The sequence below is a fragment of the Thalia democratica genome, chromosome 9, assembly GCF_965202585.1.
Source record: "Thalia democratica chromosome 9, ktThaDemo2.hap1.1, whole genome shotgun sequence".
NCBI classification, from domain to species: Eukaryota; Metazoa; Chordata; class Thaliacea; order Salpida; family Salpidae; genus Thalia; species Thalia democratica.
In genome coordinates, this window is record NC_139173.1 from 7,336,653 (window position 1) to 7,356,070 (window position 19,418).

Below are 19,418 nucleotides of genomic sequence, written 5' to 3' on the forward strand. Positions count from 1 at the left end.
AACTAATTTGTTTCATTAAGATTATAATTATGAAAATGGTTGTTGTCATTAAGTATACAAACTAAATTGTTTTTATTAAAAACGATTGCATGTTTTTAAAGAGTTTAATACATGAGTAATTTACTAAAAAGTCGTCTAAATTTGCATAGTGTTCTAAAATGTCCAGTTTAGTTGTTATAAAAACAAAAAAAGCGTACTAATAACCTTTGAACGAATATTTGCTTATTTATCGGATAGCTTGTGTTTCTTCTACGACTACTCGAACCTCTGTTTGACATAAATATATAGAATACTTAAATTTTTTTTTACTAAGTTAATGTATTTAATAATAGTAAATTTTCTTGGTTTGAAAACTTTAAAATGATTTATTATTGTACGACTGTACAACTTTTAAGGATATAAGTTAAGATTTAAATGATATCTATTAAATTTAAAATAATTTAAAATTTTAGCAAATATTTTTTGTGTGAATAGAGAGTAGAAATAAACGAAAAAATCTTTTCACTATATAATTTCACAAAAAACCTTTCTCTGCTTATAGGCCGGTAATTTCTTCTGAATTCATCGCTTCTAAACCTGATAGAAAAAGAAATATGTATATTTTTTTAAATGTATAATCCTTTTTTGGTATAAAAACAAAGCTTCAATATTATGATTTAAGGTAACATAAACACTTTTATGCTGTTAACTTCTAAAAAGTGTAGTGTTATGACATTTATTTATATTGAGACTATACATAATTATAAATGATATAATACATACTTTTAAAAAATAAAGTTTTGTGTATTATTAAATTAATGTAAATAAAAAAACATGCTTAATTATTTTATACAACACTTTAGGGCAATAAAATTATTTTCAGTATAATATATACAAATAAGACTTATACACAACTAAACACCTTTCTGAATAATCTCCTTTATCATGTTTAGTTTCATAATTACTGCGTAGTTTTCCAACATTTTCCTTACTTCCAAACCGAATTCTAAAACGAAAAAGAGCATTTAAAATTTTTTTATAACTTGTTTTACATAAAAATATAAAATGATTATTAGCTTCTTTTTTACCTACGTAAAGTAATCTAAGATACTAGTTTTCATTATTAGCACTTTCAACAACTTTTTAGATTATTGTTTTTATTAACCGATTATTTCGTGAATAAAAAAAATTAAGACCTTAAAAAGTTATATGAACTAAAATAACCTTTATAATGGTTACATTATTTACTAAATTTTAGAATGGAATAAAAAACATACTTCAACTTAATTCTTTTAAAACCACACAAGAATGTAAAACAAAAACGTTATCAAACTACTTTAAACAGTTCTATAATAAATAAAAAGTAAAAAACTTTTTGTACTTTGACGAACTATGTGTGGTGTCCGTCCTCTCAAGATTTTTCCCCGAATCACTACTTTTAAATGTATGTTTACTAAGAATTTCTTTAAGTTAATTACTTCTATTTCTTTTAAATATTTTTTTAGTAGCTACAAACGTTATTATTAACAAACTTTTAATCACTTTTTTCTAGTCGTATAGATATAAAATAAAGAGAAGCAAATAGGCATGCCTTTAAATTACTAGAACACTTAAAAATTAATTGAAGAACGTACTTGATATTTGTAAACAAAGCAGTCTTTTTTTAAGCTAAATGAACAAAATAAAAACAAACCTTTTTGCATATTTAGATCGCTCGTTTCTTTCAGTTTGGTCATTACGACTTCTTTGAAAATACACAAGTTTTAAACTAATGAAACTAATTAAAGTAGCATATTTAAGGTTTATTCTGATCAGTTTAAACGCTTTTTAATATCAGATAGTTTAATAATAAGAATTATTTAGTTGAATTATAACTCAAAACTAAAACAATATGGTGGTCAAAGTAAGTTGAAATTATTTTAAAGATAAAAAAACAGTTATTTAAAATATTTAGAATTTATATAAGAAAAACTACATATTTTATAATTTATCATATATTTCAATATTCATACTATTCTTAAATATACAGCATTGACTACGAGTGCAATAGTAACTTTAAAAACCTTTGTTTAGTTAAAAATTTAAAACGCATAATATGATTTTGTTTCAAAGTTTTAGTTCAACTTTCTAGTTTTTTACAACAGTTTTTTAACAAACTACAACTAATATGCAAGTTTTATCTAAATCTTTTATTCGCTTGAAATAAGTTTAGAGTTTTTCATTATTTTCCATTGTGATAGTTTTACTTAAACAAAAAATGGAATATACCTTTTGTTTGAAAAGGGTAGATTCGTCTTCAATGTAGTTTCAAAACCGTCTTCATTAACTTTCTGAAATTCATCAATTTTTTGCTATTTTGAAAACAAATTAAGTTTTGACTGCTTGGTAACAAAAGTACAACTTTTTAGAAGTTTAGCTATTACTTTATAGTAGAGACACTATAATGAGGTAAACAGGTTAATTAACTCACTTTTACACCCTGACGATTTATCCTTTCATTGAACGGTCTATCATTCTGAGAAACAGATCTGAAATTAAATAGTTATTAACAGCTTTTCTCAGTTAGAGCAAACGTATTTAAATATAATTGTAGAAGAAAAGAAGAAAAAAATTAAATCATATTAACTGTAGGTAAATAAAACTGAAACTATTAAACTATTAAAACTGAAACTAGAAAAAAAAAAGTAAATGGCGTTTATTCTTTATCTTATCAAGAGTCATTAAATTTATTAAAAACTATCAGGCTGCTAGTATAAATTATAAAATATATCAGATCTACTAGTTAGCGGCTACTCCATAATACTTCTAATTTATTTAAAGCGATATTAAGATTTATGCTTTTAGAACTTTCACTTGTAATGAAGTGCTGCATTGAATTGTATTTTTTATTGTTTTGAACTTTGAATATGTAGATCCAGCGACAATGACCATATATGGAAGTGAACTCTTAAAGAACTCAACCATAAAGAGCCAATCAGAATGAGGGTTAGTGATGCATGAAAATACTAACAAAATCCATACAAAATATATAGAAATATATAGACTTGTGCTGTTAATTGTATATTAAGATTAAAGCTAAGAGAATTATCTAATGAAATAATTCTTCTAGAACTCATTGATACAAACAACAGTTTAGTGTTCTAAGTAACATCTTTTAACACTCTAATACATATGAATAAACTTTATTTTCTAGTATTAAACAAAACGCACTTACTTAAGTGTAAACAAAAGTATAGTATATATAATTTTTAATTAAATATTAAAAACCATTACCTTTTTCTACATGATGATTTATCTGCTTCGGTGATTTTTCTCGCTCCTTCCGGCTTCTTGCGTTCATTGTACTAACAGAGATTTTTTTGTTAAGAACTTACTAACACTTGTTATACACTTTAAAGTACAAAAGTCTAAAAACTATTTCAAAGTATTTTGTAAGAATTATGATCTTACATACTCGGCCTTGTTAAATGATAACTTTACTTAAAAATTTTTGTTGTTGATTTTAAAACTTTTTTTTAGTATGTGTTATCAACATTAGAAAAACAGCATGTTAGACGTCAACAATAAACATTAACTTGTTAAATGTGGCTTTAAACACTTTAAATTACAAAAGTCTTAAAATTATATCTAAGTATTTTGTATTTACTCCTAATAATAAATAAAATTCTATAAAAAGATTTTAATTGCTCGGTCTTGTTAAATGATAACTTTACTTAATGATTTATGTTATTGAATTTAAAATTTTCTTTTTGTATGTGTTATTTAACGTCTTTTGAAAACTTACTAAACTGTCTTTAAAAAAAGTCATTTTAAACGCAAACAGAAAGTTTAACAGATTAAAGGTGGCTTTAAAATACTGCGTATTAGTTAAATCAATGATAAAAAATAGTTTTAATAAAAAATCTAATTAAACAATTAATCAAACCTCATGATAGCTTTCATCTTCATCATAAGGTTGAAACAACTTGGAACTAACTCTTGTCTTTTTTGACATGGTGTTGAAATAATCGCTAAAACTTTAAAGTTAAATGCAAATGTGAAACTTAAAAGTAAAGAGACAACCATACAAATTTGCAAATTTAAAAAAAAAAAAAATATAATTTGATGTCTTTTTAGACGTTGATTTAAAATCATAACTAAGTTTATAAAAAAAAATTATTTAAGTTTAAAAACAAAGAGATTGCTATTGTAGTTGAAATATTGTTTGCTCTTTTTAAGAAACAAAACACAATGTAACAGTTAACTTAAAACAACTTAACATGAAATAATAAATAGTTATTAAGTAACAGAATAAAAATTTGCTAGGGACAATAAACTTAGTATTATTGAATTGACATGAATTGTTCATAACCGTAAATAAATAAATATACAAGTACTTATAGACTCAACTATAACAAAAGAAAACTTAAGCTAACAACAAAAGAAGGTACAAATGTTATAATTTTTATGATCTTAAGTATATCAATAAGAAGTATCATTTAAAAATAAACGAGAGAATCATTTAAGCTTTTAAGCATGATCAACCAAGTTTTATTAAAATAACTCAGTATGAAGCAATAGTTGAATTAAAGTCCTCATGTGAGCTCAGACTGCTCAAGCAGACAGATTAAATTTCTCATATTACTAGAAAAGAAATATATAATACGTGTGAGACAAAAAGGCTTAAGAATATATTGTTAACAAATGTATCAAGTTTTGATTAAACGTTTATGCTCATTTTTGACAATTTAGATAGTTTTTTTTAACTCTTAAATATAATAGAGTAATACCAAAATAGGAGACAAAAAAAGAAAAAAAGTTAAATGTTTTTAATCAAACTATTTAAGTTAAATAGTTAACTTATTGACTAAATTGGTCTTTAATCAAATTTTAAATGTCGTTGAACTTAATTTCAAAATTCTCATTCAGTTTTTTCCTTATATATAAACACTGAATTCCGAGGTGATCAAGTCACTTTATCATTAATATGGTAAAGAACACTAGATAAAAAAAATCAAAAGCAGAAATACTACACTCCTTAAAGTTATTTAGTAACTCAAAGAATAGTTTTTCTTTGTAGTTTGCCTAAGTTTTATTTTTGAATTAAATAATGAGTTTTAAATTACTTACCTAAAACAAAATCCTTTTGAAATTTCTCATTATGACAGCTAAGTAAAATTACGTTTATTCTTACAAATATTAGCAGTTTTTAACAGTAAGCAAAATTACAAAAAACTGAAAAAGTTTCAAATAATTTCCTTTATGTGTTTGATTTTATTTTGATATGCACGTTTAATCTCTATTTAGAACATTTTTTTATTTTTTGAAAGTTTTTATAAAGTTGCGTTTGAGATAATCACAAGAAAATGTACAAACATTTAATGGTTTTTGTTATTGGGAATTTTGCAGTAAACTAGTATAAAATAATAGTTATAATAAATATGCATACATATACAAATATTAAAAATGTGCCATGCTGTAAAAGTACGGGATATTTTTTATTATAAATACTGTAATTTAAAAACTAATAAAATTTGCAGCAAATATGTTTATTTTCTTCAAGTGAATTAATGATCTTTTTTGAAGTAAGTTATTGTAAGTCAGTATCAATAACTTACCTTTTAACAGCTTTCGAGGTGTGTTAACAAAAGGGCTTTAACAATTTTTAGAGTAAATTGTAGTTTTTAGTGAAAATTAGTGGATCATTTTGACCCATATCTTATTAAACCACTGTAGATTGTTTCATAGTTGCCCGTGTTAAAAAAGTCTAAACACACATAAATTTAATATGATAACAGTTACATGATATCAATAAGAAATAGTCACACAAATACTCGTGTATTGAATTTTCGATTAAAACAAACATCAATTTATTTAGTATTCAGACCTCTTTTTTTCTCTAATTCTAGCAAACCTGATTTATAGCAATTTTGTTGTAAATTTTATCATATGATTTCATTTGTGTAAAAAGAATTTGATTGCTTTTTAAAAAGAACAAACAAGTCTAACAGAATGTGCAAAGTTTTATATTACAAAGTAAAATTATGTAATAAACTAATTTCATTCTTCACAGGAGTAGCTCCAGAAGTAGTAAAATCCAGGAAACTTACTTCTAATAGATTTACTGATAATAGATATATATGATAGGTTATAAGGTTGTGAGTTTATAAACTATAAAATTTATTTAAGTTAATACGTTGAACTTATTCTTGTTCTTTTAATTCTACTTTTTTATAATGTTTGTATAAGTATAACAGATATAATAAAATCAATATTGTTTTTAATGATAGATAGAGTAGAAGTTCAAAGAATGAGTAGAGATGGACTAAAAAACATTAGGAAAAAAGTACGTTGTTAGTATGTTGTAGATACTGACAAGAAAAGTTTGCAAAGTACAGCCCTAGCAAAGATAAAAATAAAAAAGAAGCTATTAGAGAGTTAACTCGAAAATTCCAGTCAACTCTTAAATTAATTATAGGAAATTTATTATATTTTAGCAGCACATTTTTTTGCGTTTATGATAGACTAATAGGTGAATTACTTAAAGTTTCTTGTTTTATCAGCGAAGACTATGGAGAATATGAAGTTGTTTAGTCTGAAATAAGTGAAAAATTAGCGGGCAAGGACTAACAAAGTGAGATTTTGAAGTTTAAAGACATTCAATGCTCAATTTGCTTGAGTAACTACAAAGAGATTCTTAATGAAGATCTTCATATTATTGTTTTAACTTTTAGATATCCATTGTGTTGTAATAGCGCTGATAATATTTGGTTTGGTACAAAGAATGAATGTTCACAATGAAGAGGAAAACTTATCTGATGATGTTCTTACCACTAACTTAGAGTTAAACACACAAGATCAGAAAGTTTTTATGTAAATATACAAATAACAGTAATAAATACGAATTTTCAAGTAATCTATAATAACATATTAATTTTTTGAATAAATTGCACGTATATACTAGTTTTTACTTTTTATTTAATGTTATAAAGATATATAAGTAAATTTTGACATTATACTTTTATATATAATACCTTTCTATTTTAGGTTAGATCTAAATATATATATTTCATATTTAACGTTGAAAGTGTTAGGAGAAATTGAATAAGTTTTATTATAAGGTTTAACATAAGTTCAATATTTTAAGATTAAATTAGGAAATTTGAGTCAATTAAAAAAACATAGATTTTCAGTAACTTGTGAAAAAAACAGCTTTAAAAAAATTAATAAAAAGTAATCACGTCCTTTTATTCAAGTTCTATAAGAATCCTAAAATATCATATACATATATATATTGTTTTTTGTTGCAATAGGTCCGCAGCTATTTATAAGACAGTTTTGCTAGAAAAAGTTGCTCTTGTGCTGCTTTTTTAAAAAGCAAGTTCTCAGGGCTGCAGTACTTTTAAACACTTGTAATTACCAGTAAAAAATCATTTCGAATCAAAATGTGATAAAATACGTAGTAAAAGAAAACTAGTAAAGAAATACATAGTAACCAATAAATTAAAAGACTAAATTTTGGTTTTCACCATTTTTTCTTTACTATATTATAAAAATAAACGTTTAGCTGAAAAGTAAAGGCCATATATTTTGGCTTTGAGGGTGGTATTTGGCCCGCGGGACTCAGCTTGCCAATCTCTGCTCTAGATTCAAAAATATGTTTAGAATTATTCATTGCAACAAGTTTGCACCTTTAACATATTAAAACACGCTTGTTTTGTAACTCACGTAAAAATCAGTGTTCTTTTACAAACTATACTAAAGCTTACAGTATGCAAAAAAAAATATTAAATAGTTTCAAATTTATACTAATCAAACTTAAGTATTTCTATCACAGTTGTCTAAGCAGGCTTGTACTTTATAGCTTGATTATTGAAACTAAAGGAACAATTTAATCATGGGACTTTATTGTTCTTTTTTCCATTTTAAGTAGAGCCTAATGGTAAATAATAAGTTTATCTAACAAGGTGAGAAAAATTAAATGAGAAAGATTTAAAAGCGTTGATAAAAAAAGTTTAAATTTTGTCAAAAACACATCTAAGTGGATTAAAAAGTTGTTTAATTTTATAGTTTTGACAAAAAAAAAAGACAAAAAAAGCTACCGACCGAGAGTAAGGGTTAAGGGTAACAGTGAAGGTAAAAAAGAATTGAATTAAAATTAAAAAAATATATATATATATTCAAAACGTGCAAAAATGTCTCCGTGCAAAATTGCCTGCTCGTGCAAGAAGTCTTCGTACAAAAGTGACCCTTTTGTGCAAAATTATCTTCGTGCAGTTTTGTACTCTCGTGCAAATTTGACAGCTACCCATGGTATTTATATGTTTATTTTGTTACCTTAAATAAAACTTTAGAAGAACACTAAAACCTTTTTTACTACTAGTAAGAATTAAAGTGAGATTCTTCTTTTCTGCAATAGCGAATTTAATTTTACATTTAAGTATAACTATTTATTAAACTTTTTCAAAATTAAGTTATAAGTTTCAAAACAAAAAAAAACAGATGAGTATGTAGTTAGTTCTACAAAAGTAATTTTTTTATGTATGCTTAAGAAGAAAATCAAGTTTTTAGTAAATTTAGACATTCAAATTTTGTAATTTTTAGCAATTTGCAGATACATTTTATGTTTCACCTAACACAAAAATTCATATTTTCAGTAAAGTTTGCCTTAAATATTCTTGTACTTTGTTTTCTAACGTTACAGTTTTAATATGTTTGATTCAGTACAGAACAAGGTATTTGCCACTTATTTCGTTTAGTTGAAAGAAAAACACCGATAACTTAAATCTATATGCTTTCTTTAATCCAAAAAGCTAGCAAAAATTCAGCTTTATTAAAATTTGTTAATGTTAAAATAAACGTTTTTAAGAAATAAAACTAATGGTTCAAGTCTCATATGTCATAATATCTTCAGAGTTTAACAATAATACTTCAAAAATATTCCTAGAAAAAAGCAAAACTTGAACTTAATTTGTTAAAAATTTACTAAGGGAGAAATGCATGATAAAAAAGTATATGAAGTTAAAGTTCTAATAATAAATAAAATATGTAATTAAACTAATCAGAAGTTTATTATAATACAATTTTTCAACCTATTGAGGTCGAAAATTTTAAATTTTTTGAAAAATAAAACAATCATAAACGTTATATTGAGGTTTAACTTAAATTTACGAACTACAATTGGAAAAAAAGGTATATAATAGAAAATAATAATAAAACTTCGTCAAAGAACTAATTAAAGTTTAAAAGAACTTTATGAACTAATAAATGCATAAAATCATTTTAATGCGCGAATTATAACAATTTAAAGTAATTAGATGGTATAAAGCTCATAAATTGTCATAGTAAAAAAAAGAAACCATTTTCTTCTAAATAAAATATCAAGTGGAGATCTTTTTATAAGTTTTCGAAAAATCAAAACTCATAATATAAAATATAAAGTTAAGAATTTTAATTTCTTTATAAGATATCAAAAGTATGCAAATCTACTAAAAAAGTAAATTGCATATAATGAGTTTTGAAACTGTATAGAGTTAAAAAAAAAAAGTAAAAACAATTTAAGCTAATATATATACTACCATTAAAACCGATAATCAAAGACTTAACCTACAAAAACTTAAATTAAAGTATGACAAACTGTTTTTGCAATCTACATTACTTTTGGTAAAAATTGTTTTTGCTAAAACTTGGATATTTGTAAAAACACACAAGTTTTAATGCACAACGACTAGTTTAAAATAAACTATTATTCTAAATGTTTTTTTTTTAATTGTAGACTTCATAAGAAAAAAACTTTAAATGTACACATCACTTTAAAGTTTGGTAATTTTTACATTTGTAATATTCTAACGCTTTAAAACACAGGTTTTGTGTAGTTTGGTATCGCAAAACCGGCTTCTATCAAAACTTTTCTTATTTCTTTGATTTCTTCATTTAGTATATCTTCTGCTTTTTTAGTATAAATTTTATCATAATTTAACTTTTGTTTTTTTCTCTTGAAAAGACCAGTCAGTTGAGAAGACAAACACAACAACCTATCTTCAAGTTCTTTGCTGTTCGGAAGAACTTGTTTCAAAGGTGTAAAAGTTGTCAATAGTTTTCTAATTTCACCAATAGGGTCTTTAACAAGGTTTTCGTATACAATTACGTACAGGGGCACTCCTTTTGAAGTCATAGATTTTGAAAGTTTAGAAAGATACATTCGATTAGGTATCGCTATTTCTGTGATTTTTAATAATGAAACTGTAAGTTTACTTTAAGTCATCAACTTAAACACTTTTTAGTTAAATGAATAAAACAAAGTTTTTGTAATATTTACAATCAGTTAAAACTATTTTCAGTTTGCTTTTTATAAAATTCAAGTATTAACACCAATTACATTTTAACGAATTTGACTTAACATTTTTTTTTACTACTTCTACAAAATTATATTTTAAACTATAAAAGTTTAAGATTTTAGTAAAATAAAAGAGATACTTTAGTATATTTCTAATATAAAATAAAAGTAGATACAAACACACACAAATGTTTACAAAATTTTAAGCTCAAACAATAAATAAAACTATTTTATACTTAAGTATCAGTATTAGGTTAAAGATCTCTACCGAAATTAGGCAATCTAAAACAGTGTTAAAAGTATATATAAGTATTTTGCTTAGCTTAGAAAAGTTAAAACGATTTCTTACTTATGAGAAAACTCTGCTTAGTTTAGCAAAAGCTATAAAAATATAAGATTTAAAATGTTAATGCAAAAAAACATTATAACTAGCATTTGGTAGAATATCTTTTAAGGTATGTCAAAAAAAAACTTAGAAATAGAAAAGCTGCGAACCAAGATTTACAGGGATAGAAATAAACTTTAGAAAAAAATCAGATTTTTTTTGTTTTTACAATTTTTTAACTGCAATAAAAGTGTCGCCAAATGTCAAAAATCATTGATATAAACTTCTAACCTTTCTCCAAACTTTTGAAGTCTACCACTCCTGTATGGGAGCCGGTTTTTCTGCGCTGCCACTCTGATACCATGGTGTTGTACGGGTTTCTGACAATTAAAATAACAGATGAGTAAATCTTGCTGACATCTTTTTCCGAGGGTGCCTCGTTCTTGCCGAAATAATGATCTTTTATAATCACGGCATCCGAGCTGTGTTCTCCTAGGTATCCTGTTTTGTTAAAGTGTTTAAAAGTAGTGTAAAAATGTTTTTACTGAAAAAAAAAGTCTTTAGCTGTTTTTAAGACAACAAAAAGTTTTAGACTTTATACTTATACTATTACAAAATACAGAACTATTCAAATCTTATAAGTTTCAAACTTTTGTTTTATTAAAAAGATCAGTATGAGCTACACGACAGAATTACGTATATCAAGATTTTGATTTTACGTTAATATTAAATGTAAAATACAAATGCATGTAAAATAGTACATTTAATTTATTATTTTTTGGTTGGCATTATATATAGGTTGTTAACTAAGAACTATAACTATTTGGTGTTTATTAAAAAGTATACAAACAAAATTGAAATTAATTCTACAATGAGAAAAACTTTTAAATTTGCAAACTAACTATTTTAAGACTCATATTTTTATACTTTATAAACTAGCTTTAGGTATAGTTTAACTATTTTACGTGCGTTTATTGTATATAAATTGGTATAGGTCAAATTATATAAGTAGAGATTAATAAAAACAGTCATGAGCTATTTTTTTTTTTTTTTTTTTTGCAAAATAGTTTATTACTAAAGTAAAACAATTACAATTTTTGTAAGAATTCGTCCAATATACGTATTAACTTAGTACCACTAACACATCTATTACTAATTTGTTATATACCTCTAAATTATAACCAACTTACTGTTTTTCAATTTATGGGTAGTACTGGGTTTTATTTTTCTAATAAAGTTAGAACCTCAAAAAAATGTATAAAACTTATAGCTATAAAAACAACTATAACAAATTGGTTTAAAACTAAAATGAATTGGTTTTAATTTAATTTGTAATGTAAGAAAGTTTCTACATTTTTTTTTGATTTTCCCTTTAGTTAAACAATTTGAAGTAACATTCAAATAAAAGCCTAGACTATTTAATTAAGAGCTTTTTTTAAAATTTATTTCAAAAATACCTTTAGTGTAGAGTGAATTATCTCCGTATACGCTTCCAGTTAAGTATCCTGAAGCTTTTTCTAACAAATATCGAGTCCAAGTGTTTCCAGATGAAGGAGCTGAAATTAAACCAACTCTTGATTCGATTCCTATTCCGTTTTTCAGTCTGGTATTGTAGATTTTGAATTTTCTTAAATAATTTTCCGTATATATCCATTTTGATACAAATTTAGCGTAGATGCGTTGTATTACATAAAGACTAGGTATATTTAATCGATATGGATATAAACAACAAACAATTACTTCATTTCTGAACACCGTTTGTCTTCTACTGATGTTTTGAATAAAGTCCACAAATTTGCTGGTTCAACCTGCTTGTTTCCTTGTAAATACAATGAACAATTCATATTGGATACTTTTTGTTCCAAGTTGAAGCTTTAAAAGTATTTTTGTACACGTTTGCTTGGTTAAGAAAGAATGTTTCTATGTTAAATTTTAAAGTATTATTAGTTTAAAAATTATAATTAAAACATTTTTTATTACAACTGTAATAAGTTTGTTCCTAACAATTTTTACTTTCATCCTATTTTTAAGATTAGAATTTTTATTATTAATAGAAAAAGGATTTGAAGCGTTAAAAATTTAGCTTTTTCAAACTGAACTCAGAACTGCGTTAGTATTATAGACTTAAAGTTGATTAAAAAAAATATTTATGTTTCATGAAAGTTTTGCCTAAAAAGTCATATAATATTAACTATAGGATTAATATTTAGTTCTAAGTTTGAAACTCAATAAATTTTGTTATTGTTTTTAGTTTGTTCAGGTTATTTAAGGTCATCAGTATCTGAATTTTGAATTTTAAATTTTATAAGCATCTTTTTATTTTGTGTAAAAGTTATAAAAATTACTGAATAAAATAAAAGTCTAAAGTAAAGTAAAATTTTTTTACACATTTATAATTAAGAATCTATTTATTTCAAAATCTTAAAGTTGTTAGATTTAAAAAGCATAGTTATACATAAGTTAAAAATTTCAAAAAACAAAATTCTTTCTTCAAAAGTTTTATATTTGATAAAATAAAGTTTATAGCTTGAAATTGTTGTACAAATTAAGTTAACCATTATTATCTCTTTTTTTTAACTTGAAGGTGTGACTCTATATCATAAGGATCATAATGACTACTTTAAAAGTTCTATGAATTAAACTTTGTAAGATCGAATATCGTATACAAAAATTTTGTGTATTAATATATATATATTTACTTATAAGTTTGAGTTGGTGCATTGTTTAATACTAAAAACACCTTTCCTAACTAATTATAGTTTTAGATAAAATGAGCAGTTAAACTTTAGATGATTGATCAAAACTGTGTTTAAAACAAAAACAAATTGAAATTAATAACTTTTCGCAGCAACCGATCCCAATCAAAAAATAAAACTTAAAAAATAGAATTAGAAAAATTTAAAACAAGCTTTTTAAAACTCTCGAAACAATGAAAAGTAGCATAAATTGTTACTTTTTGATATATTCAATTAAAAAATAAATGAGTATTATTTAAACCATAAACTGCTTCATTAAGAAGTCAATTTTTAGTCTACAAACGTAAAAATCTTTATCAGCTAGAACTTTGAGAGTAATTTTAGTTAACTGACATTATTTCGTAATCTGTTATGATCATTGAGAGTGGTATGTTTGATTAATTTACTTAAGTTAATTGATGACCTAAGTTTTTGTTAATCAATATATAAACATTATTCTTTTCTAACTTTTAATCTTACCTTGATGTCAGTTCTCCGCACAAGCACTGCTCACTTTTATATCCTGAAATAACATAACCTTTATTTTCACAATAAGCAAAACAAGATAAAGTCGTTGGTTGTTTAGAGATTGTCCATTTTTCACCAGAAGATATAAACAGATCGTCACTGACTCTAAAACATCCTAACAACTTTTGCTGAAGTGAAATTGGCTCTAAATAGATAAAATTTATATTTAAAGTAATGATAAATAACATTAATATTTTTCTTTTTATATTTTATTTTGATTTTTGATTGTTAACTTTATTTTAGATAACTATTTTTGAGTTAAAATATAACTCTAAATTTCATTTTAAAATTACTCCCTATAATTTTATTTAATGAAGTTGATGCGTTAAAGTTTCCTTTTTTTCCTGTATACAAAATTATTTATATTTTATAACTTATAGTTTTTAATTTATCATTAAAACTATTTTTTAAATTTATCCGTAGTGATGTTTGTTATAGCTTTTATTGTAAGCTGTAAATTATAGTTTTTAGTATTTCAGTTATTTTAATCAGAATTAATGTACAAATTTGATTTTTTACTTCAACTTTAATTACAAGATTTACTGCAAAAAATTTTTGAGATGATCTAGAAATCACGTAGCTTGAATTTTTACTTTTATTCAGTGGGACAAAATATATGAAATAAAAGTAAGGGTATTAAACAAAATTTTAACATTGATACTGATATTAAAAGTTAATAAGTCCTTAAGATATAATTATATACGATATTCTATAAGAATTAACATTTTTAAATACAGAAAATTTGAAGGTAAACTACTAAATAAAATTTAGCTTACATAAATTTTCGTAACCTGTTAAGTAATTTCGTTTATGATTTTTTTTTTCATTTTAACTTGAATTTTTTTTTGAAAACTTTATTTGACGACGTAGCGTTTTTTATATTCAAATTTTTCAAAGAATCTTTATGAACGTTAAACATTTAAAACAAACTTAATATATGCTAAAGTGTTTTAAAGAAAATATTATAAGCTATCTGAATTATAATCGAGAAGTACATAAATAATCTTACCAAACCTTTTTGAAGTTTTGCTTTGCTTACTTTTACAAAATTTAAAGCTTAGTATACTTACTTCAAATACTTAAGCGTGAAAACTACACACCTTTATTGCATTGTGACGTAATAAAGTACAAATCTACGCCATCCTCTCCTCCGCAACTATCTTCTGGATTTCCTGGACATTTTTTATCGCAACTGTCAACATTCTTTATGTTCATAAAGTGTCTTACTTCATTTGAACAATAACATGTTGAATACCGCAGTCCAGCGTAGTTTAGTTTTCTAATAAGTAATTTTTCAATTCATTTTTGTAACATTACGGTATTAAAACTATATTAAAAGTAATGTATTTCGAGCCCTTTTTGTTAAATTTAAAGTATTTTTTTGTTTGATGTTTTTCTCAAAATTACAACAAAAATAATATTTACAATAACTAATGTTGTTTACAAAAACGTTTTTAAAATAAATACATTAAGAAGTTTTAAATGTGTAAAAAAGTATGATATAAATTTCAACAACCTCTCGGAGCAGTACTCAATGCATCTGTTCCTGCTTGCCTTTTCTCCAAAATCAATGCTGGTAAACCCTCCCTCAACTTTTGTTTCAAATTCTTTTTTTAAACTTAATTGAAAACATCCAAACAGCTGACCTAGTTTTTGAAAACTTGTTTAAGATTACATTGTTGTCAAAAAAACAGTATCTATATACAATTTTTTTAAAGCTTAATTAAAGAAGGTAGAATTTTCTTTTTATACTTTAAAAATATTCTAAAGCAGTCGTTTTAGAAATTTCAAAAGTTGTGCGCACCGATATACTTTAAAATAAACAATGTGTATGACTATAAACTTTTAAATACACTTTTTTTATGACAAACTAAAATCCTTAAGGTTTAAGATGTATCTCTTCTTGTGTAATGATTTTAACTCTTTTATATTTAAAAATATAAGTTTAATGAATAATTATTCAAATATATAGTTTGATTTGAAAACTTTTACAACAAAAGTAGCAATTTTACAATAGCAAAAAGATTTATAGACACTTTTCTTATAGATAAAATGTTCTTTTGAATTATATACATACTAATTAATCATTACTATAAATTTTTAATAATAAAACTATATTCACAAGATCAAAAAATTCAAATTTTTTTAGAAAATTGGTCTGAATTCCTGCTAATTTCTTAATCATTTTTCTGATAAAAAACATAAACAACATAAAAAACATAAAAAAATAGTTTAGATTTTATTAGTAAAAAAACGTTAAGTTGTAGCTTTAATTTGATTTTTAAAAGTTGCTAGAAAGTTTAAAGTAAGACCAAAAAAAAATGTTCTTTTTTCTATTTGTAAAAACTAAAACCTTTAAGTAAACCATGTGAGTGATATTTTCTGTGAAAGGAGCTATACATAATTAGCTAAAATTATAATTGAAAAAGTGCGTTTTGCCTTTTCTATTGACTTTAGCTAATTATGTATAATCATATATGATAAATATTTTATACTTACTATGGCATTTCGCTTAGACACATTAACTAAACTGATTTTTTGTTATACTTTACATATATAAAACTATTTGATATAAAACAATCTTACTTAATTTCTTATTATGAATAAACTATTAAGATAAAAATAACTACTTAAAAATAAATTTTGTCTACACTGGAATATAAAAAATCAAAACTGTTAAATACACCGTTTTGTTAAGGTTTTGAGTGTAGCAGTATATAATTAACATGTTAAAAATCGTTAGGTTATGTTGTAAATAGCTTTTTATGATAAAAACATATAATATAACAATTTGAAATTAAAACATTTTTACCTCTTACTAAATTTTCTGTGCATAGCAATATATTTTTCAAGCACACTATTTCGTACAGAAGTACACCATTAGAGTCATTAGTTTAAAGTTTTTAAAGTAGTTACTTAGTCAAATCAAAATTAGAACAATAAAGATTTTTTTTTACTGTAGAAACTAATGTTGTTTAAAACATGGTCTTTTTTGTGTAATGCTTTTTATAAAAGGCTTTTCGAAAGTCGGTTCAACTGGAATTCTTTATAATAAGTTAAAAAACAAAGTCATATGAATTTAAAAATATTTTCAGTTATATATTAAATTTTGTTCAGCAAAAGTAGCAAATTTTACAATGGCAAATAAAACTATACACAATTTTCTATAAATTAAACATCATTTAGAACTATATACATACTTAGTTAATTAGTTTTGTTAACTTGAATTTTTTGTGTCAAACTTTAATCACAACTTCAAAATAAAAAGACGTATTTATAGAAAACAAGTTTTTCTCCATCCTATTTTCAGAAAATAAATTATTTTTCATGAAAAAAATAAAAAACCAAAGAAAAATTTTAGACTTTATTAATAAAACAACAATAAACTGTGGCTATAATTTGAAGTCTAACAGCTTAAAAAGCTGCTTAAATAGTTATTTAATAAGACAAAACTAGAACTCTAAAAGTATTATTCTTATTGTAAAAACTAAAAGCTATAAGCTGTAGCATGTTTATGACAAAACTTCTGACAAAATACAATGCAAGTGTTATTTTAATAAGAATTCTTAAAAATTTTCGAAAACAAAACTTATTTAAATCTTTTAAAAACTTGAGTAAAATATTTAATTTAATATTTTGTACAATAGTTTTATTGTAGCAAAACAGTACTTATCAAAATCAAATTTAATATTAAAATTTTGGATTCGACAAAATATTTAAAACTTTAAACATGAGTTCTAAATCATTTTTGTTCACTATAGCTACTTGTAGAAGCCCGTAGTAGACATATTTTTTCGTCTTACAAACCTAAACTAAACTTTTTATTGAAAAGCTTTATAGTATGATACATAATCTAAAAGACAACATTTAGTGTAAGGTAAATTAATAGTTTTATAGAATTAAATAGCTAGTAAAAATTCATTTGTAGCTTTCTTACACCCTTTAAAATTTTGTTAAAAGTAATCATCCGTAGAAATAAAAAAGTTTTTGTTTGTTTAAATAAATTTAGCTAACTCTGTGTGATATATAAATTTACTTATTGCAGTATTTTGTTTAAACACATTATGTAGTCAGGTTTTGTCGTTATATTTTACAAATAAAAGCATTGTATAAAACAATCATACTTAATTTCTTATTGATATAAAAAAAGTAATTTGACTAACATAAAAAATCTAATAATATAGTACAGTTTTAATTTTACTAAAAAACTAGAGTCTTAACTACAATTATACATTTTATTTTTAATTTATTTATTCGATTTAGTTTCGTGTACTTCAAACACTCACTTTCACATCTAGAACTATTTTCTTCTTTATGTAAACTATGGGCGATATACGTTTTTTCTTGTGAAATTGTAGTTTTTTCTTGTGAAATTGTAGTTTTTTCTTGTGAAATTGTAGTTTTTTCTTGTGAAATTGTAGTTTTTTCTTCCAACTTGGCATGTGTTTGACCAGATATAAAAAAGCGTACATTTGATTTGAATTTTCTAAAAAAATAATTTAGCTCTAGTTATATTTTATCATAACTCAACATTATAATATGCTATGAGTAAAACTTTAAAAATACAGGGTCAAACTTTGTTTATTTAAACTAATTAAACTATTGTAAAAATTAACGAATCTATATAGATTTTTATGTATAGAAAAATATGATAACTCGTTAAACTTAAAAAGGTTTTGAAAAAGTATAAAAATACACAAAAAACAAGTCTTACAAGTGTGTAGGCGTACTTATTTGAAGAAAAACATTAGAAAAAAAATGTAGAAACAATATTATATATGATCAACTTTAATAAAAATTGTAAATAATCTCTACAAAATTTTAATGTACCTGATTGTTGATGTATCGTCGACTTTTCTACTCATATGAATGCAAAAAATAACAGTAAATAAAAAAACAAACGCTGCAAGGTTCCTTTTTTTTGAAATTACTTTGTTCATTATTCAGATTACCTGTAACAAATACTTTTGATAAAAACTTTTTTAAATTCTTATACACTACATAGTCTACTAGTCATTACACGTATATATATTTTTTTAATATATAACTATTGTACTTCAAAAAATCAACAAAGTTTTGATTTTATATTGATTGTATTGTTCGAAGTACTTTGAAATACTGAATAGCAAACAAGTTGAATAAAAACTGAATGAACACAATTTTTCAAAAAAAAAAAACTTAAAGCTACATTGTGTAAAACTATAAAAAATGCGTGACTAATTAAACTGGTGATTTGAATAACTTAAAGAAATGCTTCATGTTAAAAAAGTATAACATAAATTGATCGTATGGTCGTACTAAACTAGATTAGAAAAAGTTGTTAACAAACATTTTATTTATCTAATGAATTAAAACGTAAACTTTATTTTTGTTTTTTAAAAAGGCTTCAACTAAAGTTCACAACCTATAGCTAAAAAGGTAACAAAAAACTAATAAGGGTTAGTGGAAAGCTTAAGTTTTGTTTGTTGAGCAATCAAAGAAGTTTGTTAATAATTTATCAAAAAATGTTACTAAATAAAACGTGAAAAACTTTTAG

The 19,418-nt window shown here is 23.9% G+C and overlaps 1 protein-coding gene across 1 annotated transcript; it reads right to left on the reverse strand.

Moving 5' to 3' along the window:
• Positions 1-9,811: 9,811 nt before the first annotated feature.
• LOC145844376 (sialate:O-sulfotransferase 1-like) lies at positions 9,812-12,463 on the reverse strand. Its single transcript, XM_082951772.1, has 4 exons — positions 12,360-12,463; positions 12,077-12,222; positions 10,911-11,120; positions 9,812-10,179 (listed from the first exon to the last, which is right to left on the reverse strand). The coding sequence occupies exons 1-4, from the start codon at positions 12,461-12,463 to the stop codon at positions 9,812-9,814; spliced, it is 828 nt and encodes a 275-aa protein (XP_082807898.1).
• Positions 12,464-19,418: the final 6,955 nt, after the last annotated feature.

Excerpts from the sequence above, each read along its gene's own strand:
- LOC145844376 (XM_082951772.1), bottom strand. The coding sequence starts at position 12,463 with ATGAATTGTTCATTGTATTTACAAGGAAACAAGCAGGTTGAACCAGCA. Across the intron at positions 11,121-12,076 it reads TAATTCACTCTACACTAAAG|GATACCTAGGAGAACACAGC; the intron begins GTATTTTTGAAA and ends TTAACAAAACAG. Across the intron at positions 10,180-10,910 it reads CTTCAAAAGTTTGGAGAAAG|AAATAGCGATACCTAATCGA; the intron begins GTTAGAAGTTTA and ends TAAAAATCACAG.